The following is a 26255-nucleotide window of genomic DNA, read 5'->3' as shown; positions in this document are numbered from 1 at the left end:
GAATTCCATGCTGCAAAGTCGCTTGCGCACCTTGGACATGCATGCAATGGCGGCGTGACAAGGGGATGGCCCTGTCTCCTCCAAGAAAAGTCAGACTGCACATTTTCGGTTTTGCTTTTCTGAGCTTTGCGCCAGCCTGCATGGTCAGCCAACCGAGTCCAACCGCACGCCGTTTCAGATGCCAATTGGAGAATTGATGGTGTTTTGTATCCTTTTCTTTTCTCGGCGTTTCTGTGCCACTGAGCGTGTACGTCACCTAGTTCTTCCATTCTTCCAGTGCACTGAAACTGTGCGCTCGTCATGTGCCATTCACTGTTTGTGCAGTGAAGCCTCCAGCATCGCTGCCGCTTGTGAGGGGTGCAATGCATTAGCAACCGAGTTCTACCGCTACCGCGTTGCACCGTGAAGGTTGCCGGGCATACACTCCTGACAGTATGTACACAATAAAACATTGATGGAAATGTGAAAAACTGTCACTGTCGAGCCGTTTTCATCTCAAAAGCAACTGAACATTACCCCGTCTCTCACCAAATAAATTTACTGTGATACAAGCGGTTCTTGTTGGTTTTTATGGAATTGTTCAAAAATTCAAACAATTTTTCCTGCCCTTTGAAGTTTGAATTAACGGGCATTTACAGCATATACCGTATATACTTGTGTAAGGGCAGCACTTTTTTTCCGCGGTTTTGACACAGGACCGACATTTTTCCGTAAAATTTTTCCGACTGAAGTAGAGTCCCAATTATGCGTGCCTTTTTTATACTGCGACATGCATTTTTATGACGAAGTAGTGCAGTCCCGGTGAATCCTTCAAATACGTAATGAATTTAAAGTATGAACCAAAGGAGGTGAGCGCCTGACAATCGGCACGAATTAACCAGAAAAAGTAAAGCAGGTAGTTATAGACCACTTTACTGGTAGACGTTATGTGATTATAATTTAAGATCAACATCCTCTAAAGATCTGGCACTCAAATGAGTGATGGTATGGAGTGGCACCGTGCATGCGACATGCGGCCGTCAGTGTAAACATTGTTTAGTATGTTGTTCACTGTGAGGGGGCGTTCACCTGGCCTGCTTTTCCGCGCTCTTCACTGCCGAAGGCACAGCTGAAATCAATTATAAGTTCATTTTAAAGAGAGGTTATTATGTGATGGTAACAAGGCTGGATCTTTTATAGCAAACCATGGCTAGATTCAAAGCACTTTCAGTGCAGCTTTGATGCGCAGCATGCTAGGCCTAGCTACACCGGGCGGACGGCACGCTGCTATGGTGCCCGAGCCTGACGGGTGGCTTATCGCCGCAAAGAAATGCGCTGCTAGCACGGGTGCACCCCATTCCAGATTTTTTGCGCAGCGTAATGTTTCGTCATTTCTGGTGCGAACGCCGAGCGTGCAAGAAGTGTTAACTGCGCTGCAGCACTACATGTTCACGGTTTCAGGCGGAGTCTGGCGCGAAGGAAGACGTACCGAGTGTCGGAGGTAGTTATCCTCTATCATCTCCCAGCGTAATGTAACAAGTGAGCAAAATTATGCACACATGAAGCGACTCTTTTGGATGACCTTTTTTTTTTTCTCCTGAATTACCGGCTGCCAAGTTGGAGGTGCGGCCCTCACATGGGGGTAGCCCTTACACAAGTATATACAGCGTATATATGGATGAGTGTACAGAGCCACCACACGGCTAATCTGCTGTGCTGAAACATGCAGCGCCACCTATGATGAGTCAGTTTCACAAGGACTGGGGTGTGGTGGTGGTGTTGGTGGGAAAAGAGGGGGGGGGGGGGGGGGGGGGGGGGGAGGTCATGTGACCGGTGGTGGTGTAAATGTATAGGCAGGGTTGGCCTTACAGCGGCCTGTCGGCAATTGCTATGGCTGAGTAACTGATTTACGTGATTATGGCTCTACCACTGTTCCACAAATTCCGCCACCCTCTGGAAGACGTTGAAGTAACGAGCGTTAGCTGTTTGGTTTACTAGAATTGATATGAATGAGATTAAAGGAAGGTACACCAATGGAAATACGAATTTGTACGCTTATTTTCCCATATGATAAACACACTCACGAACACATCTACCATACTGGACCATGACGTCACCATTGGGACGTGGCAGGTGGTTGTATCTACAATGCTATTGTAGATGGCGCTACAAGTCTCAACACGGGATGTGCTGTTTTCTAGTTGCTACCACAGATGGCGCTGTGATCTCGGGGTGGTAGCAGACCCCACGAAATCTCAAAACATGATGAGTAAGAGCTAGCGCTCTTAAAAGGCCAGTGTCCTCTAAAATCTTCAATACTGATTGTGACACTAATCGCCGCTCAGTTCGGTAGCCCTCAGCTCCGACGAGAAACAGCAGAGTTGTGGAAGCTTACCCAGGATCTGACTCCGAGAAGCTGTTCTCGCTACTGAGGGCGTGGGGTGTGGCACCATGGGCAGGGGGCGTGGCCGCCTGGCTGGTGGCGCTGGCCTCTGGCACATTCTGCTGCACCGGCAGTCGCACTTCACCCTACGGCACAACGGCCACCCAGGAAGGAAACAAGACGGCTCGCATTCCCCTCTCAACTATAACACGCTGCTTGCAGACACACACGCGTGACTGAGGTCCGAGCAACACATCCATTCCTCAAGTAGTATTGCCCAAAATCAATGAGGAAAGAAGTCAACACAGAAAGCTACCACAACATCATACCTTCCAGCAATCTTCTTTGGGCCGTCGTGGCATAACCCTGAGCTGATCGACAAGGCACAAGTGCTCCCCTTTCTTTCATGTTGTTCTTTTCCTTTCTTTCATTTATTATGGCTCTGAAGCAGATGATGAAGAGGGGCCAGTGCCCAGACTAACCTGTCCCCTAACATGCCTCAATATCAAATCAAACAAATTCCGCTTTCTTGATGCAGTGGGAGCTGGGGAGATCCTAAAAAAAATGGGAGCAGTGCCTGAATCAGTGAGTGTCTGACACCATAAACTTGCATGGTCTTAGCCTGGACCACATTTGTTGTCAAAATTATCTAAACCTGGCATAACGAAGATAGAATAAACTACATTTTAGGTAACTGTGATTACTAACCCAACTGGTAAACATGTTTTGCTGCACGATCCCTGACCAAAAACACAATCCTGCAAACATGAGCTATGTCGCATGACCAAACAATTTAGGCGTGCATGCGCCAGCCATTTCTCTTCACCTTTCAGCTTTAAACACCTGCAGTAAAAATACGAGCAATCAAGAGGGCACAAGAGAGAGAGAGAGAGAAAAAAAATGTGTTGTATTACCAGCCCTTTGCTTTGTGACTGCACTTCAGTGCCATCACAACTTGACAAGCACTAGAAAGCAAGGCTACAAGCAACACCAGTGTGCACAAAAGAAATGGTAAAAAAGCCAGGAGCCACAGAAAAAAAAAACAAGAAAAGGGGAAAAGACAGAACACGGCAGCGAGCGCAGGTGCAGGCGAGAGCAGCTGTGGTGCAACAAGTGCACAGAGGGCTTGCTGAACACTGCCAGGTATGTGAATGTCGATGGTCAGCACTCCAAAAGCTGTCTACCACCTAAAGTGTGCTGCGAACAAAGCCGCAACTACAGGCCCCACCCCCCCCACGACAAGTGGTGCCGAGAGAGGCTTTTGAAAAGTGCTGTCCAAATCGCTAGACAACACTACTGCAAAGTGCAATGCAGTTAAACTTCGACATAAGAACTTTCATGTAATGAAATTCTCTATGTAATGAAGCATTCTGGTTTTCCCTCCTTCGTGTCCACAAAACGCCATGCATTTTCAGTTTCAGCCCAACAAAGTAAACTTTATCGCACTTCCAACGTAACAAAATTTCGTTGCTAGCTTAGAATGAACCAGAGGAAAAATTGAACCTCGAGCGCGAATGACTGAGGCTGCACATGGCATATGAAAATGCGATGATGGTGGAATGTGCTGCCTGCTACGCCATCTGGGCTAGTACGGCCAAGGTTCGCGAACAGGTGTCAGGCGTAGCCACTAGGTGGCACAAGCGTATACACAACACTAGATGGAGATTACACAATGCTAAAAGCAACGCAGCCAGCCAAATCAGTCACAGATCTTGCGATCTTGCCCAATATCGGCACCGAATGTGCTGCACTGCCTGTGCTCAAAGAGAGCATGCTATGATTACCATGTTTATCCATTCCTAAAACTCGGTAAAACGACTAGAAGGGTTGGCACACACGTCAGCCTGACACCCTTGCTTCCCACTCAGATGTGTGGGCATCTGCCGCTTGCGCACTAAGACGCACCTGCTCGCACCTGTGGTGAAAAAGCAACAATGTTGCGGCGTGATATGTCTCCGGGGTGCTATGTGTCTTTGCAGCGCGGTGCACCTTTAGTGCATTTAATTTCCAATGATTCCCCAATGCTTCAGTTCCAATTTGTGTTTGATTTGTGAACCTAAAAATTGGTGCACGAAATTCAGAGGCTGAAAAATCCATGCACAAAAACCTTACGAGCCGATTCTCGAAAGCTAGCACGTTTGAAGTGGCACGCAGGAGTGCTGAGACCACCTTATCAGCCGCAGCCCTCTGGCCGGATTGCACCACGACTGCTCCCTCTGCCCGATGTGGCAGCCAGACAACCAGGCATGCTACGCCCCCACCCTTACTCACAGGCGGAAGAGAGCTAGCGACAGCAGCAGAGGAGGGCGCGGACACGACCGCAGCTAGAGCAGCCCCAAGCGTCGCCGGCAGCGGAGAGTTAGCAGCAGAGGAAGCAAGCCCCCCAGTACAGCTCAAAGCCGGCGCCTGCTTCTCATCCCCGCCAGCACAGGGCGAGGCCAGCCGTGAGGTCGAGGCCGAATCCGGAGTGCCCCGCGCTGCTTCTGGAATCACCTGAGCAGCGGCGACAGAGACAGCAGCTGCCTGAGCGGGGACCGCCTTAGCCACCGGTGTGGGTGGCTGCACCAGGGCGACCGGCACAGGTGGCAGGGCGCCCGGTGCCCCGGTGGCGGCGACCGTGCCTACCGCGACATGCTGCTGCAGTGCGGGAGACGACGCTGCAGCGGCTACCGGCAGGAAGGTAGCCGGCATGGGGGGCGCCTGTTCTTCGATGGGGCTTGACGCCAAGTGGGCGATGCCGGCCTGAAGTGGGGGGGGGCGGCGGGATGGGACAGAACAAAAGCAGAGAAGGACGCGCTGCATGCAAAGGACAAAGAGACGGGGCCAGGCCAGCCAGTGGCAACAAACAAAAGCGAGTACCCGACAATTGCACTGCCTGCGAAGCGAGAAGACAAACGGAAATAGAAAGGCAAGAAGAGTGAGGTGTCTTGCGCCAGCAACCCCGCCAACTAGCATGCCGATGACATCCCTGAATCAGAGCCAGCGGCAGACTGAGCCGACTAAAGGTCGCCCAAAATCCGATTAAGGCAGCCTTACCAGCACGTTGCATCGCAAAACAGTGTCTCACCTAACTCTGCTTTTTGTGTATGTGATGACTGTTGGCAGCACGCGTAAAACATCATAATTTCAAACGAACACAATACACTGGCTGCCAAAGGAGTTTCTCATCTCTCTCTTTTTTTTGTCCCCATTCTAGGCTGGCTTTCCAACAGTATCGGCAGCGGCGCTCTCAGTGCTTTGCGGTAAAATCGAGGCCTGCTATTCCGTTACATCAGGCAAGCACAGCAGGCCAGCGGCGCGCCAAGGCACGGCTGCCCACCTGGTGAAGCTGAGCTGCTGGGAGGGCCTTGACCTGGCGCACTGGTGACCCCTGGCACGACCCAGGGGGCTCGCTCGACTCTTTCTCAAGTCGCCCGGCTGTCACCAGCACTGTGCTGTTCTCCATGTTCTCGAAGCTCAGCCGCTAAAGGGATGTAACAGCATCAAGGTGAGGCAAGCCACCTTACTTACCATAGGCAAATACAGTGGCATGAACGTCACATGTTGATCGATTGCAAACCAAGCTCAAAATATCTAGCACTCTAAGGCACTCAAGTAATCGCTTAGGCTAAGCTTTTAGTGTACACTGAGTTAGCGCATGTTTGTGAATTCACATGCTTAAACAAATAAAGACAATAAATTTTAAGGCTGCTAACGCCTTGGCAAAGACCTCCTGCATGTAAAAGGAGGCATAAAGACAAGTTGATAGCAAAGGCAAGCAATGCAAATAATACCCTATCTTTTGATTTTAAGGCATCCACGATCGAGCTCGACAGCTCCCAGAACCTGTCGTGAGCCGTATCGGCAACACGCACGAATGGGGCTCTGCAAATATGCGTCTCCCGGCATATTGACATGTGACTAGCTTAAAAAGCGTGCCGGCCACAAACTTGATGTTTATATCAAGAAAGTAGCTGCTGTCTGGCCTCGCACGTAACCTAGCAAACCTCACTCTAAGTATTCAAAAAATAGAAAATTATGAACTTTCTTGTTCACCTCAACTGCCAGCAGAACCCACAGTGCTTCCAAACGGTGCCCACTAGTTAAATTCACATCATCTCTCGCTTGTCACATTGTATACCTTGCTCTTTTCTCGTATAGTTGATTGCTAGCAGGCACCAAAACTGTATATGTAGTGCCGCTACTCAAGGTTTTTGAGCGGCATGCTGTGATGTGGTTGACTGACCTGATTTGACCACCAAAACATACAAGTTGGCAGCCAAAGAAAGGGCGTTAGGAGCATGTGGAGATGAAGGCGTTTGTTGCAACGGACCTAGAAACGGGCATTGCCACAAGGGGGTGCTAGGCGCAGGACAGTGAGAGGAAGACAGATGGGACAGAAGGGAAGTTGAATAATAGTTTTTGGTGTGGGAATCCCACTGGCCGGAGTTGCGTGCGGTGTCCCAGCTGAAGTGTGACAAGGGAATGGGCACTGGTGGCTCGCACGGCACTCCTATCGCAGTCATATATATATCCTTTTCAATCAACGCGACAAATTTCATGTCGCACTCTGAAGCAGAGCTTCTGGCTCCCACAGTGGCTGACGGTAGCACAGTGGGTGACTCCACTACATGCACGCCCTCCTGCGTTGTTTCGGAGGTGGGCGCTTACATACTGCACGATTTTTGGTGCGTTACGAAGATCTCGGAACTACTACTCTAAGTTACAGGTGCCAAGAAAAAAATTAAGCGGATGACGAAATCAACTACCACAAGATGACAGAGTGCAACCCTGCGCAACTTAATCTCGTACAGCGCCGAGTCCCATGCACCATGCCATACTCTCATTTTCATGCCTGTAGTCATGCGCTTGCTCGCTTCTTTGCAGCAATGCAACCTCATCAGCTGCTGTGACAAAATTCATGTCCACCTGCAATGCAAACACGTACAAGTGCGGAAAAATCTAAGTATACGAGGAACACAAATATTCAGTTGGAAGGCAGCGCCTGCGATGTATATTCTCTCCTTCGTACCTTGTCTAGTTCGCGCTTCTCCAACTGCCTATGCAGCAGAGAGCTTTCGGCACATGCACCATTCAAAGCAGAAAAAGCCTCCGTGATCGCCCGCCTCATCACCACCACCAGGCCCCTTCCCTGAACCGATGCCACACTGCCACCCCAGCCCTGTGCACTGCCGCTGATGTGCAAAAGGGATCAAAGAAGGAAGAAGTGCGCAGGCAGTGTCCCTTTCTCGGCCAGAGAGCTCACTCACCCCGTCGGCAGCCGCCAGTGGGTTGCACACCGTGGGCAGCCGGTCGGGGTGCTCCTTCAGCTGCTGCACAATGTCCTGCACCTGCTCCACAAACACGTCGGCATGCTGCTCGGCCAGCAGGTTCGTCACCACCTGCAGGACGACACAACGACACCACCGTCAGGGCAACCGCTGTCCGAACAGCCAGCCCCACCCTGGCACTGTCCACTGAAGCGACGCTGAGAAGTGCTCATGCCAAAGAGGTTATGCTCACTGAAATGCGAGTCTTTAGCAGCTAGAAAACAACCATAAAGTGAAATTTTGATTTATCGATTTATTGGGGTTTCACGTCCCAAAGCGACTCAGGCTATGAGGGACGTCGTAGTGAAGGGCTCCGGAAATTTCGACCACCTGGGGTTCTTTAACGTGCACTGACATCATTGCACAGTACACGGGCCTCTGGAATTTCGCCTCCATCGAAATTCAGCCGCCGCAGCCGGGATCGAACCTACTTCTTTCAAGCCAGCAGCCGAGCACCGTAACCACTGAGCCACTGTGGCGGGTCACAAAATGAAATGCAGATGCCACCGTCACTGGCTGTTGTCACCAGGAAACTGCAGCAATGTCAATGCTTTTATATTATTTTATTTTTTTACACAGACTCCCGAGGTTAGGCTTAATCGCTGCCCACTTTAAGAAGAGTGATCACAGAGTTCTTTCATTGTCGGGAGTGCAAACTCAGTGGCGGGAAAAAAATATTCTCAACTCTTAAATCTAATTTTTTTCAGCAGTAAGTGCATCACTTACTGGCGAGCAAACGTCAACAGGGCCACAGAAAGCCAAACAATCGATTTTCACAAAAGGAGGAAAATTTGATAGCATTGTCCTTAGTATCCCTTTAATACAGACAACATTCTAGCAGAATCACCATTTATTTGCTAATGTAACACCCAGCTACTGCAATTCCATTATGCTGTATCCCAATCCAGCATACCCCTCTCCATTCTCCAGCACATTAAGGCCCAAACTCTGAAAGCTTCCTTTCCTTAGAAGTCTTCCTAACCTTACGTGAGGCCGCCTTTCCGCGAATGTTCGATGGAGGAAGCCAGTCTGAAAGCTCTCCTCGCCTCTCCTCAAGTAAGGAACGCATGCCGCGTGTCTGGGTTTGAGGGTTCCTTCACATCGGCCAATAGGACGCCAAGTAGGAAGTTGCATTCCCGCGGCGACAACAAACATGGCGGCGCCCTTCGAAGCTGGGCCCCTCGATTCGAACTGAATTCGTCGTCGTTACTGCGTTTTTAAGTGCGTTCGCTGGCCATAAATGAGTCATCGGTCTTTCGCTTCCTCTCATCTCGCCTCTAAGGAAAGTATGAGCGATAAATTTGCCTTATTTTTTTATTTAGATTGGCGATTCAGCCGCTTTTAGGCTTAAGACCATCGGTTTGTTGACAGAAAGGGTTTCCGTCCTAACAACCAGATGGCGCCACTAGGCTGAGCTAGGCGGAAAACTTGTCCACCAGATGCAAACGGAATAGCCACATAAACGTCAATCGTCATGTCATTGCGTCGCTGTTTGCATAAGCTGAATTAAAAGTGGAAAGTTGAGAAACGTTGTAACGTCCCGCAAAATACCTGCGTTTAGCGTACGTAAGCATGCACACGCTTACGGTACATTGACAGCATCGATTTATGCTATTTGCTAGCCATATCTCTCACGCCACGAGCGGCGACGTGGTGGCTGGGAGGTGTGAACGAGGCAACATTTCGGCGGCGGCGGATTTCGCTCGCTCTCGCCGCCGAATGCCCAAGTGTGACGAGCCGCACCGCTGCGGAATTTGAACGCGAATTCTTCCTCTGAGTGCACTTCCACTGGATTCACCGCGTCGCGAAGCAACCTAGCTGCTCGAGGATACAGGTACACTTCATCGAATGCGTATTCACAAGCACGGTTAAAAAATTGCGTGTAGTCGCCCGCGTAGCGGTCAGTCCACGCTGCCATTTTCTCCTGTCTGCTCAACTGCGCTCACGCCGGGCTCGCGTCTCGCCGCCCGCGTGAGTGTGCGGAGTCACTTGAGGCAGCAGTGAGGTGAAGCGCTCCTCCAGGGCCAGGAGCGACGTAAGGACGCATGAAGGCAGCTGGCAGCTGCCTCAACTGTGAGGAGGCACCAAGGACGACCTTACTTAGGGCTCCTCAGTAAGGAAGCTTTCAGATTGACATGAGGGCTCCTCACTGCAGCGAAGGCTCCCTTACTGATGTAAGGAAGCTTTCAGAGTTTGGGGGTAAAGCTTCTCTCGTTCTGACCTGCTTAAAGCAATACCACATACAGGGTCTGTCCTGAAAGTAATGAGACTAGTCGCGGTGTGGCGAGTGCTTGCGCTAGATCGGGAAACCGTTTTTGGGGGAAGGAGCGGGAACCTTCAGCTTCACAATGCGACGAGCTTAGTTGGCTGCGAGCAGGCGAAGCGAGTGGACATCTTCGAGCTTGTAGCCACATTTCGTCGCTGCGTCGAGGAATCCATGGAGCGAACGTTGGAACAGCGCTACGCGGTGAAGCTTTGCAATAAACTGGGTAGGTCACCTACCGAGTCAATCAACGTGATCAAGACAGCATGTGGGAACAATGCAATGTCCACGTCGTGTGTTCTAATGGCACAAGGCATTTAAAAACGGTCGTGACAACGTTTACAACAAGCAGCGGTCCAGGCGCCTGTCGATGACGGGTACGGACGGTAACATTGACTGTGTGGTCCTGAACGTCTTCACGGCCATTTGTAAATGCTTTGTGCCATTGGAACCCTTGCGATCTGGACATTGCATCATTACCACGTGCTGTCAAATGTCTCGGTCGGTGATTTATTCAGTTTATTGCAAAGCTTCACCGCGTCGCGCTGTTCCATGGTTTCCTCGACGCAGCGACGAAACAGGGGTACACGTTTGAGCATGTCCACTCGCTTGACCTGCTCGAAGCCAACTGAGGTCTTTGCACTGTGAAGCTGAAGGTTCCCGCTCCTTCCCCCAAAAGCGGTTTCCTGATCTAGAGCATGCACGCGCCACAACGCAACTTGTCTCATTACTTTCAGACAGACCCTGTACGTGCACTTACTGCAAAAACTAACATGGAAGACGCATTCATTACACAAAATAAAATTTACTCTGGGCAATTACAATTAGCGGACAACACACGCACCAGGTTGTTGGCAATGTCCCGGGGAAACATGTCGTGTATGTCGAACTTGAAGGTGACCGTCTTGCCCTTGGAGGACTCGAGCTGGCATTCGACCACGGTGCCGCCCTCCACGGAGAGCACCAGCAGGCGTGGCCACCGCTCCGCCTGGGTCCTCCGCCGCTTGTTCACCTTCTTGCGGGCCCGCTCGCGCGCCGACGCACTCGAGTCCGTCAGGTCACTCGCCTCGCTCGCCGAGTCCAGCGCAGAGGCACTGCACGCAACAGTTATGCAGGTGGGAACTTGTGAAATGCAAGCCACATGGCTACAGCAGGAGGGAAAGAAGAGGGACTCAGTCAGGAAGGAAGAACAGCAAACACAACACAGCGCCCACCATCTTCCTGGCTCATCTGCCCTTAAAGGTGCACTGAAGAGGAATCTGAACTCGTCTTTTTGCTGCGGGAACTCAATCTACACGTTCCGAGCATTCTTAGAAACATCGACTTACTGCCCTGTGTGGCTGATTTTCCTAATTAAATCGAATTAATGTCCGGCTCCCGCCTTTTTTTTTTAATTCTCCCTCGTACGGTGGGCGGAGTTGACCAATGCGTGGAGTGCCTTGCAGCCAGCTCCGTGGAGGCTTTGCTATCGCTTTATTTTGTTTTTTAGGTTTCCATGAATAAATAGTTTCATTCGCAGATAATATAGCCGCAAAATAAGCCCGAAGAAATAAAAATACGCGCGGACTATTTGCTTCTACGGACTACTACGTATTACTCCGCCGATGGCAGAGCGGCAAGCCGCCGCGGGACTGGCTGCAAGGCACTCCACGCGTTGGTCGACTCTGCCCACCGTACGAGGGAGAATTAAAAAAAAAGGCGGGAGCCGGACGTTAATTCGATTTAATTAGGGAAATCGGCCACACAGGTCAATGAATCGATGTTTCTAAGAATGCTCGGAACGTGTAGATTGAGTTCCCGCGGCAAAAAGACGAGTTCAGATTCCTCTTTAGTGCACCTTTAACCATGAAGGTAGCACAAAGCGGCAAAAGAAAATAGCACGTTGGCAATTCTCAGCTCGGACCCTTCCGAGAAATCCCCCAACCTGGCAAGAAACCCTATGGGCATTACTCACTGAGTGTCCAATCAAAGGTAAAGCAGACATCAAAATTGCAAAGGTAGAAGCTGTGGCAGGTATACCAGCACAAGAATAAGTGGCAAGCAGGTTTTAAGCTTCCAAGGTGCAGGGTGGCATAGAGAAGGATGAACGCAATGGAACGGCAAACAAATAAAGGTTGTCAGCGCAGAAGCAATGGTCAGAGTTGTGTCACCACTGAAGTTCGACAAGCAATATGGTCAAGCATAAAAGAAAGCTGTTACAGGGTGCATGTTGTGAAATCAAAGATCACACAGAAAACAGCTGACAAGACCATATGAAACAGCTAAAGCAGGGAAGAGAGAGAGAGATGATATTTCTAGCACCCAATCTGGCACTCTGGCCATGTTTCTACCATTTCTTTCCCAGCAAGTTATGGACTGGGTTAGGCTAGGAGCAGCAGTAAAATATGTTGAAGCTACTTTGTGCGTGGCACAAGCCAGCCCTTCCATGAGGTACGGCGCAAGTTTTGGAAAAGAAGGCGTAAGGTGTTGGACATTAGTGGTGGTGAGTGTGGGAATTCACACATCGCGTGTGTATTTGATGGCAATGGGGGCAAGATGAGCATATAAGCAGCCCTATACACGAGGTATGCACTGGGGAGTTAACAGTCTTTGAAACCACGAAGCACACCCACCTGTCGCCACGAAGGTCGTCGTAAAGCTGAGATGAAACCACCCCGTGCTGAGCCTGGGCCGGATAGGTTTCCAGGTCGTGGGCTGAGGACTGGCCGGCCAGTTCATCCTGCAGGATGCACATCAAAGTCAATGTCAGCACTGTGCGAGTAGCGCACACACCACCCATGAACTTAAACTGCCAGCTCAGTGCAAACAACACGGTAGCCACAGCTACATGCGATGCCTGGATGTTACAGAGCACTTTCCCCCTACTACCATAATGCAAGACTAGACAGCTACCTTTGACGCCTTACATTTTCCAAGCTGAGACAAAACACACACCGACTTCTATTTTTTCCCTAAGTTCCTCTTCATTCAAATTCCGCAAAGCTGCCTTTTCATCCAATGAAGGAAAGTGAGGAGTCCCAGATTCAATTCCTGCATATAATTTTGCATGAACTCCAGCAAAATTAGTTTTTTGTTTATGAGTAGAGCACTACCCTTATGGCAACGGGTGCCAACAGTGTCCAGAAAACTGGACAAGGTGAATGAGCTTGATACAGAATAAGACACAGAAAGGCGCAGCTCAAAGGCCAGCTTTTGTACTTTGTTCGTATCTTGTTTTATTTCTAGATTGCTTATCTGCTCCAAAACGTTGCTCCTACTGGCTAAATACCTAGCTACCTCTGTTGAAAGCCTTGTAAAACAGCACCAAAAGAAGAGGCTAACAAAAAAAAAAATGCATACACAAACAGAAGGTTAGGAATACAAGATATTTCAAATATAAGACATTTCAAGTTATTTGCATACGCATCAAACCCTAAAATCTCATAAAAGCACAGCAGAGTTGTATAGCCGCACTGTAAAAGCTCACGGGGAATCCTTTTGCATGCGAATTACAGGCATCAACACCAACATAGCAATCTTCATTGCAAAGATATTTACTGAGACAGATTGTGAAAGTATGAGTACCAGCGAACACCTTAAGAGGAGCGCAGAGAACAACTCCATACACCTTTTGGTCTTGGTAAATATTGAGTCCATGGCTCTTTCCAGCTATGCTTATGCTTGTCCAGAAGCAGCGGACACATTTATTGTGGTGAAAATTGCATTCAGAAGTTTTCCTTCCACTCGATTCAAACCTGTGACGTCTACAGCGAGAAGAGCCCCGTGATCGCTGCTCTGAAGTGAAAGCCAGTGTAGCCTAGCTCCTGGGATTCTAACCCCTTCCTAAACTGTGTCAATGCTTCACGGTTCACTGGCAAAATGATGCCGACACCTGTATTTACAGGTGATGCTGGTGACAAAGGTGATTTAAAAGTTACAGGGAATTTACAAGCAATAATACAGGCGATGCTGACAACTGTACTTAATTTTTCGACTCTTTCAACATATAAAAGCTCCATTTTCTGCGAAAGTAGTGTCTCTTTCAACAGAATCAGACAATCAGTTGATGTAGGTCAACTTCAATTTGTTCTCTTCAATTTCTTCTCAGCGTCCCTTTAAGGGGGGAAGAAGGTTTTAGAAATGAATTTTTATTAATGAAGTCACAACTATGAAATCTTCAGGAAACATGCATTTTTGCATGCTGATTCCAAATAGTATGTAATTTAATTTTATGTACACCAAGCCCTTGTGCACTTATGCAATATGTTAGGTAACTTTAGTCGATGGTTTGAAAGAAATTCTACTGCAGGGAACATGTTAGATGGCATGCCATTGGTTTCTCTTGACATCAAGCTTATGCAAAAAGGGTAAAATTATCATCCTGCCTATCATAGAAGGTGAGTTATAGTATTCTGAAATCATCAGTGTCTTCCCGTTTGTGAAGTGGCGAATTCAAAACGCTGTAACTCAACTTCTGTGATAGGCAGGATAACCATTTTGCCATTATTGCATAGACTGATATCCAGACAACCCAATGGCATGCGTCCTAGCAAGTTTCCTGCCGCAAAATTTACTGAAAGCTCTCGGCAAAAAGTTATATAACGTATTATACAAGCGCACAAGGACTTGTTATACGTAGCACTAAAGTACTTATTTGGAATCAGCATGCAAAAATAGATTTTTCTTGAAGATTCCATTATTGTGACTCCATTAAGAAAAATATTTCTTCTAAGACTAGCTTAATGGCCACGAGAGATGTGAAGAGGTGCCACATGTCATACTATGTGCACGTGTGTGTGAGGGAGAGAGAGTAACCAAAAGAAGCAGTCAGAGAAGCAGCTGGGGGGGGGGGGGGGGGAGCTCTCAAAGTGGGCTCTAATGGGCCGAGCCGAAACATGGACATCAGCCCGTGAAGAAATGGGAGCAAGCGTAATGGCACAAGCTTCTATCTTGTCGACACACGGAAGCGAGGTCTGCATGATGGAGGGTGTCACGTGTGAGCCAGACGCAATGGAATAAGTAGCATGGTTGTGCGGGGATTGGGGGCAAAAGATTGCATGGCCTTCAAGCATAGACAGTCTCCAATCGAGGACAACATGGAGAACATCATGCAAAGGTTATTGGCTGTGGAAAGGAGGAGTGAGACCGATGCCACTTGTTGCATGGGGCGCATTTAAGGGCTAGTGCAGGCAAGTGAAGGGGGGACACTGGTCTTGGACCTATTTTCCTTATTTTTAGCCCGATCCTAATGAAAATGTAACACCTTGCTCAGTTTTTTATGCTGATTTCAACAATAAAATTACCTTTCTCATAAATTAGTTGGTTCCCAAGATAATTAATTTTAATTAGTCATTCATTAGTACCTCGGTGCAAAAAAAACTGCTCAATAAAAATTAATTTTTAAGCCATGGCTACATAGTATGGTGAGTAAAGTGTGCAATAATCAAAACCATTTTTGATTACAAGAACATTTTTGAGCCCTCTTTAGTAATTTTACAGCACTTGGAATATCAATGTTGAAGGTGTGAATGTAATGCATCGATAAACTTTGCTAAATTATATATTTTTGAAGTGCGATTGAACAAATCTGCTTCGATTATTGCACACACTGTGCCTTCAGCTTCCCTTGACAAACAATATGACATCTCTATCTGTCCTAGATGTTGAGATATCAACATACTAAGATAGCCAGATGTCCAAAATTTACATTGCTTTAAATTGTCTGCTCCTGCACAAATTCAGCCCACAGATGATATGAATTTAATATTATGGTAACAATGTTGATTTCTTGAAGGAAAAAATTGGCACAGTTGGAATATAATAGCTGTGGATTCCACAAATGTCACTTTTCGAAAAACCAATTTTTTTTGGTCGTTTTTTGGTCTCAAAGACCAGTGTCCCCCTGAAAATCAACATCTTCATCTTCACTTTGAAATGTTAGTAAGGAAATAAACAGACGCCATCACAGGATGGCATCAAGAAGACCTGAGTGGCACCCACAGTCTTTGTGTGCTTCTGATGTGCCCATGCAAAGACGCTGAAGCCAACAGACCCCTGTTTGGTATGTCACGCCAAATGTGGGACTCTGTTATGTACTCTCTAGATGGTGGCAATGAAGGCTTCACCCCCTCCCCAATCAGATTATCATTATTATTTATTATTATTATTTTTCAGAATTAAACAAAACTGGTTGGTCGTTTTGAAGGCACAAATGGAAACAATGTGGTCTACAGGCATACATTGGTGTTTTTTTTTGGATTCATACCTCTTTTTCTTTTTACCAGGGTTCTAAGACACTAAAACAGGTCCCTGAAGGACCTGCTAGGCTTGTTGGTTCGTACATTCGGAAACAAGACCAACGTAAACCAAAGGCCAGGACAAAGAAGACAGATCAGGTGCTGTACCACAGTGACAGTCCTCTCCCCTCTTACACTTATGCTGCTAAAATTTTTGCAATCTTCCCCTTGGCAAATGGTGCCACACTGGGCACAATTTTTGTACGGGTGCTGGTGGAGGCAGATGAAAAAAGTAGCTGGCTCCTCCTTCTGTCCTCTTCAGACTGCCCTACAGTCCCTATCATGCTGAACCTTAGCGAAATGGAACTGTATGTGAGCTGGCGGCACAAACACATGTCACTATGCTGTCCCCTGAGAGCTGGTGATGCAGATCAGTGTGCCGATTCCTCTGTACTGGTGACAAAGAAGCATAGCCACTCTGCTGATCCACGCTCTGAGCTGGCGACAGTGAAGCAAACTGCGGTGCTGATCCCTACAAATGGCGACACCGAAGTAAATCAATGTGCTGATCCCGAGCTGATGACACAGCGGCAGATCACTGTGCTGACTCCCACGAGCTGGTGACACCGAGAGAGATTGCTGCGCTGACTTATGAATAGATGACACCAAGGCAGACCACTCCTATGCTGTGCTGATTCCAGTGAACTGGTGACACTGAGGCAGAACGCTGTGCTGACTTATGAATTGATGACACCAAGGCAGATCACTCCTATGCTGTGCTGATTCCAGTGAACTGGTGACACTGAGGCAGAACGCTGTGCTGACTTATGAATTGATGACACCAAGGCAGATCACTCCTATGCTGTGCTGATTCCAGTGAACTGGTGACACTGAGGCAGAACGCTGTGCTGACTCCCATGAGCTGGTGACACCGAGGCAGATCACTCCTATGCTGTGCTGATTTCAGTGAACTGGTGACACTGAGGCAGAACGCTGTGCTGACTCCCATGAGCTGGTGACACTGAGGCAGATCACTGTGCTGACTCCTACGAGCTGGTGACAGTGAAGAAAACTGTGATGTTGATCGCTATGAACTGGCGACACCGAAGCAGATCAATGTGCTGGCCCCATGAGATGGTGACACTGAGGCAGATTACTGTGCTGACTTACAAGCTGGTGACACCAATGTAGATCACTCCTAGGCTATGCTGATCCCTATTAGCTGGTGACACCGAGGCAGATCACTGCGCCGATCCCTACAAGCTGGCGACACCCGAGGCACCACTTTCAGATGCCACTGGTCATTTCTTTTGATGTGCTAGCAGTCCAGTGGTACATGTTGGCAACATTTGTGTGAAGCCTCAGTAAATGCGGAACTTGAGGCGGAACTTGCATGGCGTCCGAAGTCCAGGGCAAGTTAGCAAAAGTGGTCTACCGTCGCTTCGGTAGCGGGGCCGAAGGGCCAGGTCGGACCCACTCAACTCTACCCTGCAGAAGTGCCACCCAACGCCAGCCCACCTACTTTCGCCCTCCACAAGGTCTGCACCCACTAGGAGCCCACCCAGCAGCAGAACAGAAAAAGCGAGAGCGAAACTGAATTCAAAGACGCAGTGGGAAAGCCAGCTGCACCTCCAGAAGCACCACCAACCACCCACCACCCACCCACCTACCCACTCCACCCACCAGACGCCTCACTGCCACCTGCAACCTACCTCCCAACTCCACCATCCATCCCACCCACCCACCTCCGCTCAACATTCACCTGCTGTTTGTGCGATAGAGCCAGCTCCAAGGTTTCTGTGCATTTTTGCATTTTCGGCAGGCAGAAGGCAGAGGGCAGGGGGGGGGGGGGGGGGGTTCAGTGGACACCTCAGCTGTCGTGCAGGCATTCCGGAATCACAGTGTACAAGAGTGTTATGTGAAGATATTGGAAGATATCTATAACGACTGAACAACTACCACAGGAGGTATTTATCCGGAGGCCTGAACTGGGAACAGTTGGGGATAAGAGTTAATGGAGAATACCTAAGTGATCCACAATTTGCTGATGACACTGCCTTGCTAAGTCACTCAGGACATGAATTGCAAAGCATGATCAGTGAGTTGGACAGGCGGAGCAGAACGGTGGGTCTTAAAATTAACACGCAAAAAACCAAAGTAATGTTCAACAGTCTAGCAAGGGAACAGCAGTTCAGAATTGGTAGCGAGGTGCTGGAAGTAGTAAGGCAACATGTCTGCTTAGGGCAGGTAGTGACCGCTGATCCGGATCATGAGAGGGAAATAACGAATAAGAACAGGGTGGAGCACATATGGCAGGTTCTCTCAGATCATGAATGGCAGTTTACCAATATCCCTCAAGAGAAAAGTATACAACAGCTGTATCTTACTGGTACTCACTTATGGGGCAGAAACGTGGAGGCTAACGAAGAGGGTTCAGCTTAAGCTAAGGACAACACAGCGAGCTATGGAAAGAAAACTGATAGGCACAACGTTAAGAGATTGGTAGCGGGCGGAGTGGGTGAGGGAACAAATGCGGGTTAATGACATCCTAGTCGAATTCAAGAGGAAGAAATGGGCTTGGGCCGGGCATGTAATGCGAAGGCAAACGTAGCAAGGAGCAGCAGAAAGTTAGGCGGGCGGATGAGATTAAGAAGTTTGCTGGGATACAGTGGCCGCAACTGACGAAGGACAGGGTTAATTGGAGAGACATGGGGGAGGCCTTTGCCCTGCAGTGATCATAGTCAGGCTGATGAAGATGACGATGAGGGGGCATTTGATGACTCAACCTTAGGATGATTCAGGCTATTCTTAGGGTCCCTTGAGGTCCAAATGAATGAGGCTTTACTGGCCATCATGTTATTTTTAGTTGCGAGACATGCGCCAAATCACAGACTCCATTTTGTCACTCATTTTGCATAACCACATTACAGGCCGAATACTGTTATGCTGTCTATCAAGCAGTATATATTTCTGTGAGGGTCAAGATTCTTTTTCTTTTTTTTGCACGGTGCTGAGCCAACCTAGTTTTTTTTTTAATTTCAACTGCAAAGGACATGGACTATTAAAAAAAAAAGCAAGCACAACAACACTTTCAGCCACAGCTGCCCGATGGAACCCACTAAGAACTACAACTACCAGCAGTCCATGTGGCTACGGTCACGTGCTGAAAACTATAGTGCGACCATTCTTTTCTGGCTTCTCAGACTAGACAATAGAGGGACTCCACAGGTTACATCACAAGAACTCCGAGTGGTTACCAACTGTTCTGAATATTGCATAGGCAGAGTGCAGCTCTTTTAGGTGGAGCGATAGAGACAGATTTCACCGACTGTTTCACTACGCCACTGGTGCTGCCGTTGATGCCTGCAGCTTTAATTAAGTATATGTACAATTCGAATTAAAACTGAAATTTTAACCCCAGAAACTACGGCTGGTGTCTTCTTTCGTCATTTCACTGCATGATTGGTCAATCTGAGGTCTACAGCATTTGCTTCGTAAACCACAATCTTTCAAAATGTTATCTGCTTGTTGCATTAAGAAAAACACCACGAGGCAAAACACTCCAATGCAGCTACACTAGGTACTTGTCCCAACGTTGCCTCAAGCTCAACAGCAGTGGTGATAACTACAGCCATCATGGCCACCACACAAGCTGTGCGCACGTGGAGAGAGTCTGACAAAATCAATTAAGTTCCCTGTCCCGCTACTTTGACTGTCAGAAAAAGACAAAGCTGCTGAGACCTTTACCTGCCTCAATGTGCACATGCATGCAAAAAGACGACTGAGCACTAGTGCAGTGATCTAATTTTAATTTCCCCATTACTACTGACCACACAGACCAAAGAAAAACACAAGTGCGCGTTGCATCAAAGCCCAGAGGCTGCATCAACCGGTGCCCGCTCTTGGTGCGCCTTCTCCATTTCCAAGAGTGCTTGAAGAATGCATCCAGTTAACAGCACATTCTGGTCAAAGTCCAGCTTCGCAAAGCAGATAAGTATATTGCAAGAGGCCCATGACAAGAATGCAATCCTTGCTAGCATGGATACAAAACGAACAAAAGCAGGCTCAACATTGAGTAACCAAAGTAGGTTACAGGCTTTCTATGAAAGTTTCCTAATGGTCGCCTTCCTCAATGACGTGCACAAAGCTTGCAACTCTCAGCGAGAGGTCAGCACTAACTATCAGGTCAGGGCTGAAACAGGAGGCTGACAGCCGAGTTCAGGCCAAGCAGGCATCGTACAAGCCAAAACGCTAAAAAGGCACGAAACCAAGAGAAACAGAACTGGGACCTCCGACCAAGCGCGAAACACATGCTCATCAGGGTGCTCCCGACAACTGCAGGAGGAGGAAACCAGTTGTAGCAGCGCTTGGGTGCGTCCCCTCTTGTCTAGGGGTTGGAAGGAGAGCGAGAAGAGAGTGGGTGTGCAAAGCCGTGCAGCAGCCAAGCGCAGCAGCAGCAGCCGTGGGAGGGAGGAAGCCGCCACCGGCGCGCCGCATCCCCCAAGCCGGAAGAGTGCTGGCGGGAGGGAGAGGCCGGGGCACTACCTTGGCAGCGACTGCACCCCCGCCGACACTGCCCGCCAGGATGGTGCTCAGCTGGTGACACGAGGCCGGTCGAGCCAGGGTCACGGCCGCCGGCACGGCCGACAGCGGGGGTGGGTCCGGCACCGACAGCTTCCGGCTGGCCGCCTCCGTCACCGCCTGGGGAGGCCCAGCCGAAAAGGTGCTCCGCACAAGGCTGCCACCCCGCACGCTGGCAATGGTCGTCACACCCTGCGCCATGATCCTTCGGCCCGACGCCCGAAACGACTGCTCCATCTCGCGCCCCAGCAGGGCAGCCTCGAGGCGCCCAACGTCAAGCGAGGCCCCCAGCTCGCGCCGGGGGTGGGGGGAGCCGTAACCCGCATCGTCCGAGGCCCCGACCCCTCTCCGAAGGTCGGTGGCCGACAGGGAGCGAGAGGAGGCCACCAGGTGACGCGAGTTGCGGCGCGCGGGTGGCGGCAGCAGCTCAAATGCGCTGGGGGCAAACACGTCGCCGCCGGCGACACACGCGGGGGTGGGGGTGAATGAGCGAGGGGGGGACAAGAGGATGACAGGGCTGTGGGGGCCGCCCTTGGCCAGCTGCACCAGCTCGTCCAGCGGCGGGGGGCGCATGCGGGCGGGAGCCGGGCCTACCTGCGGCTGAAGGGGCTGGGGTGCCGCCGTCTCCAGCAGGCCAGCCAGGGGAGCAGTGGGGCCAACGGCAACAGGTGGCGCACCCATTGGCTGGGACACGGGCACCTGGGGGCCACAGCACACCAGGCACGCATTGAAAACGTGCTGACATGCCCCACATCTCTTAGTCCGATAACCCAGCAATCAATTCCCTGCAAACTACCCTCAGCCCACTCTGGTACCAAATGAGGTCAAACGGGTGACTTTCGGCAACTCAATATGTTCCTTCTATTAACCCAGCAATCAATTCCCTGCAAACTACCCTCAGCCCACTCTGGTACCAAATGAGGTCAAACGGGTGACTTTCGGCAACTCAATATGTTCCTTCTATCATAGGGTGAACAGCACAACCAGACATTTACCAAAAAAAAAAAAGCTCACGGTGATACATCAATGATATGTTTGGTCAGCACCTTTCATTGATCTATTGAGTGGCTGTGCTGTTCTTTCACTGCAAGATTAACGAGCAACTATAAATCAGCTGGAAAACATGCAAGTGGGAAGCATGCGCTGTCTTCGTGTGACGTGGCCAGTAAAACTATACTTTTCCTGGGCCACACACCAGGTTCTATACGTACGCTTGCAACCACGAGAGATACCAGTAAGTTGGCATCACAAGCAACAGTAAAGTTGTGGCGCAGTTGTGGCGCAGTTGTGTCAGTTTCTACCAGTGTAGCACAGTGAAATCTTGCTAGTTTTGAACTACCAGTTTCTTTGAAATGTGGCTTCGGTCTCACCAAAACCAAACGTAATAGAAATGCTTTTCTCAATTTGTACTCCACACAACAACTTGAACAAGTTTTTTGGTCCTGCTCAGAGTTCGAAACATCAAGAGTTGACGGTAGTGTGGGCGCAGCTGCACAGTACTGAGTACAGTACAGTACAGTACAGTACAGTACAGTACAGTACAGTACAGTACAGTACAGTACAGAGTACTGCACAATACTGATTTTGCACAGTACAGAGTACAAGATCACAATAACCACCTGAGGGGCCGGACTTGTACGAGTTGCTGACACGGGAACAGTTGTAGGAATGGTTGCTCCCGGTGTGCTCACGTACTGTGGTTGCGGCTGATGAGAAGTCGTCTGCTAGAAGACAAAGAAAAAAAAAGAGAAGTAGCACAATTAAAACTTGGCCATAAATTCAATTTATTAAGCTGAGTGAAGTACTTCCCGGACCCCTATAGAATGGAAAGCTCCTCCTCTCTCAAATCCAGCACACTCTGCCAGTATACACCTACAAACCAGCAGAGTGAAGTCAAAACACCCCCACTTCCCCATCGTCGTAAATTCTCCCGATTAACTCTTTTTCACAAAATTTACCATCATCTTTTGCTTCACGACGATTTCTTTCACTTACCCACAGCAGTGTTTCCACGCCGTGACCATCCTTTCAAGATCAAACGCATCACATGTCACACTTCAAGTTTTGCCAAATCATTCATACCCAAAACCATTATTGATTGGAACCGGCTGCTTTCCACAATCGCAACTGAAACTAACGCGACATCATTTCATGAACTTTTAAAAAATCAGAGCGATGTGTAGTTTTCTTCTAGTTCTGTTCTGTTCACCGTAATGTGTTTGAGTTTCGCTTTTCGTTCTGTTTATTCCGGTGTTTTTATTTTTTTTGTTTTTTTTTTGCGTCTTGTTGTTCCGCCACATTTCGATTGTTGCTGACTACCAGTTATTGCTCTTTTCTTGCTTCTTTTTTGCCCTGTTACTCATGTTAAATGTTCTTTTTATGTATACAATTGGTAATTTTTACCACCCCCTATGTAATACCCTCGTGAAAGAGGGCCTTTAGGGGTATCTTGAAATAAATAAATATCTTGAAATAAACTTTGTGGCAGCATGAAGTCATGCTCAACAAGCATCAGTTGTTTCCTTCCTCATGCTGCCTGTTCAGGAAGCATTCACTCCACAAGAAATCCTCGATTTTTTCATTCACCCTCCCTCGGACTAAAGGACCTGTGCTGTAACCGTACTCACTCGTCTGCCGGGCTCACCTGGACTGCATGATCCCATCGTTGGCTTAATTTAACAATTCTGTTTTCCCATCTCTTGCTCTTCATCCCTGGCTGAACCACACTGCTTGTGTTATTATCGCTCCGTTTGATTGGTTTACGGTTTACGGGGCTTTAACGTCCCAAAGCCACTCAGGCTATGAGGGACGCCGTAGTGGAGGGCTCCGGAAATTTCGACCACCTGGGGTTCTTTAACGTGCACTGACATCGCACAGTACATGGGCCTCTAGCATTTCTCCTTCATAGAAATTCAACCGCCGCGGCCGGGATCGAACCCGCGTCTTTCGGGCCAGCAGCCGAGCACCATAACCACTGAGCCACCGCGGCGGCCACCATGTAGTCTAATAGAGAAGCAAGTCCCCACACACAGTTCTTGGAGTAAAATGCTTAGCAAGCCACTCTTATGAATTATACTGCAGGTCATATGGGATGCACGGAGCAGACTAGGAAGTGCAAAACGTAAGCAAAGATGTCGCGGAACCACCCACCTGAATGGGTAGCTGCCGACCGGCAGGTTGCGCCACTGACGATGACACCACAGGCATGAAGGCATTGTGCAAGTGGACCACGGTGTGGGTGGCATCGCGCGGTGCGTGCAGCGTGTCTTCTGGCGAGCCTTCAGCTGCACAAGAGACACCACACACATGCCATACTGAGCTTTTCCAGTCAACAGGCCAACAATTGGTAATGACAATAAAGGGTAGCAATATGGCCACAGCACCCTCATGGGAAAGCATGTCAGTGAACATGTATCGAAAACCGCTGCAAAAGAGGGGACCAGAGCAGGCTCCCCATGTGCCATAGGCATGAGTTTTAAAGGGACAGTGAGGAGAGCTCTATTAGTATTTTTTTTACAGCAAAATCCGATATTTCGGCATTTCATGGCCTTGTTGCCACTTGGCCGGCAGCGAAAGATGCATTTATTTTTGAGAAATTTGGATTCGAAGTTGAACAAGTTTTTCCCGCCGCTCTGATTCAAACTTGAGATTCTCTTATGACGACACAGGACTAAGTGGCGTGAAACATGACGTGCACATGACGTAACGCGGATTCCGTGATTTCTGGCGGCCAGCAGTGCGGCCTAGCAGCAGCCGAAAAGAAAGCTACCGCCGGCCGCACGTTGAAGGCATCTATCGGCTATTGCGGCCGTCGCTACCGTCGCTTCGTTTATGTTTGCACTGGCGCTTTGCCAGCGTTACGATGGATCCCGCTCTCGAAGTCGTTAATGAAGTTCTCGCAAATAGACACCTTTAGCATACCGTGTACCTTGTTACCGTTAGCGAAATACCGGGAGCCCGCCTACCGCCGGTGAGCAGGCGCTGATTGGTCCCGATGCTGCAGGCGCGCGCATAGCTGCCGGGTACGTGGCGCCATCTGGCGAGACGTCAAGGAGATTTGCGCATGCATTGGCTGCGCCTCAGTGATTCATGGCTTCTCGCGTCCTAGAACCATTGCTATGACGTCTTCACGCTTGTACTTGCGAGTTTGGCCTGTGGTGGCAAAACCTGTATTTTGGTTCTTGCTCTTTTCTATGTTACAAGAGCTTTGTTGTCAGTATGAGTGGCGTTTTTGTAATCAGGAGCTGGTATTCTGTCGATACAAGCCAACTTCAATTTTTCCTCAGTGTCCCTTTAAAGCGGAGCTAATTAAAAACCCATCAAGCTGCTCAACAACATCTTCTAGTAGTGGTAGTAGTAGTAGTAAATGGTTTTAATGACATAATGAATGGAAGGAAAAGGTTTTTGCTTGCCCCGGCATCTGCTATCGCTGCTGGAAGCACCTGAGCTGGGGCAGCGAAAATGTAGGATAGTAGGCAGTGTGTAGAAGTGAAATGAAAGGAGTGAGGGGATAATAGAAAGGACAGGGGGAGAGCTACACTGTAAAGAATCTATTTACATATTAACAGCAAATGCACAGGTCGCATGCTCGTGATGGTCTGGTTGAGTACAGTACACACACAAGCGCACAACACAATGCACAGAACAGCTGGAGTGGGGCGACCAGCTGATCGTCGTCCAAGGTAGCAAACGGTAATAACAAAATTTTACATGCCAAGGCAAGCTCGCTGCTGTAAGGCATGCCGCAAGTGAGGGTTCCAGATTAATACCGACCCCCCAAGGTGTTTTAAACATGAACTAAACTCTCGATACACAGGTGGTTTTGAATTTTGCCTCCACTGAAATGCTGCCGGACGTCACAACCACCGAGCCACAGCGACGGATCAGCACCATCTTCACCTTATTGTTTAGTTTCCCTACAAAGTGCACTGTATCATCACATCCCTGCTGGCTACAATCACAGCCTGTGTTTACAAGATAGCATTTTGATAATGCACCGCAGTAATCAATTAACTAAAGAACTGATGCATGACACCACTCTTGACGGCAGAAAAGCTGTGCCTTTCGGGCTATTTTAACCTGGAAAAAAGGCAATTACAGAAGTAAAGGGGGTGGGAATGCCCAAGAACGAAGTCATCCAAACCAAATTATGAAATACACCTGACCCCCTTCAAGACAAACTCGAAGGGACCAGAAAATTTGTTAGTCTTATCAGAAGTTCATCTTAACAGAAGTGCCCTCGGAAAAAGATATGTGAGCATGCTATGCGTGTTCAAATGTCTTACATGCAAACAATGAATAAAATGACCTTGACACGAGAGGATAATTGCAAATGGAGAACATACGGTGCTGTGAATGAAGTGGGCTGAACCATAAGGGAATGAAACGAAGTCACGTTATCCTACTTGAAAACAGCATTAGTGTAATTTTCTTTTTTTCACAGTCTCCTTTTCCCTCTTTCACAAGAGGATAATTGCAAATGGAGAACATATGGCGCTGTGAATGAAGTGGGCTGAACCATAAGG

At 48.8% G+C, this 26255-nt stretch overlaps 1 protein-coding gene across 15 annotated transcripts in view; it reads right to left on the bottom strand.

Annotated features, from left to right (window-relative positions):
- LOC149327872 (uncharacterized) overlaps nt 1-26255 on the bottom strand; it is a 141168-nt gene that overhangs the window by 36091 nt on the left and 78822 nt on the right. For 7 of the 15 annotated variants that reach the window (XM_089563558.1, XM_089563556.1, XM_089563562.1 and 4 more), the window contains exons 8-16: nt 23881-24014; nt 22350-22454; nt 20695-21429; nt 12547-12653; nt 10779-11028; nt 7612-7743; nt 5682-5825; nt 4634-5104; nt 2375-2508 (exon numbers count right to left, since the gene is read on the bottom strand). In XM_089563558.1, coding sequence (XP_089419684.1) covers nt 2375-2508; nt 4634-5104; nt 5682-5825; nt 7612-7743; nt 10779-11028; nt 12547-12653; nt 20695-21429; nt 22350-22454; nt 23881-24014 — 2212 coding nt within the window. The remainder of the gene's footprint in view (nt 1-2374; nt 2509-4633; nt 5105-5681; nt 5826-7611; nt 7744-10778; nt 11029-12546; nt 12654-20694; nt 21430-22349; nt 22455-23880; nt 24015-26255) is intronic. The other 8 variants (XM_089563559.1, XM_089563565.1, XM_089563563.1 and 5 more) reach the window with 8 other exon arrangements.

The sequence above is a fragment of the Amblyomma mixtum genome, chromosome 10 (assembly GCF_055824585.1).
Source record: "Amblyomma mixtum isolate Tamu chromosome 10, ASM5582458v1, whole genome shotgun sequence".
NCBI classification, from domain to species: Eukaryota; Metazoa; Arthropoda; class Arachnida; order Ixodida; family Ixodidae; genus Amblyomma; species Amblyomma mixtum.
Note: the sequence above shows the minus strand (reverse complement) of the source record. Positions and strands in the feature narration are given on the sequence as shown.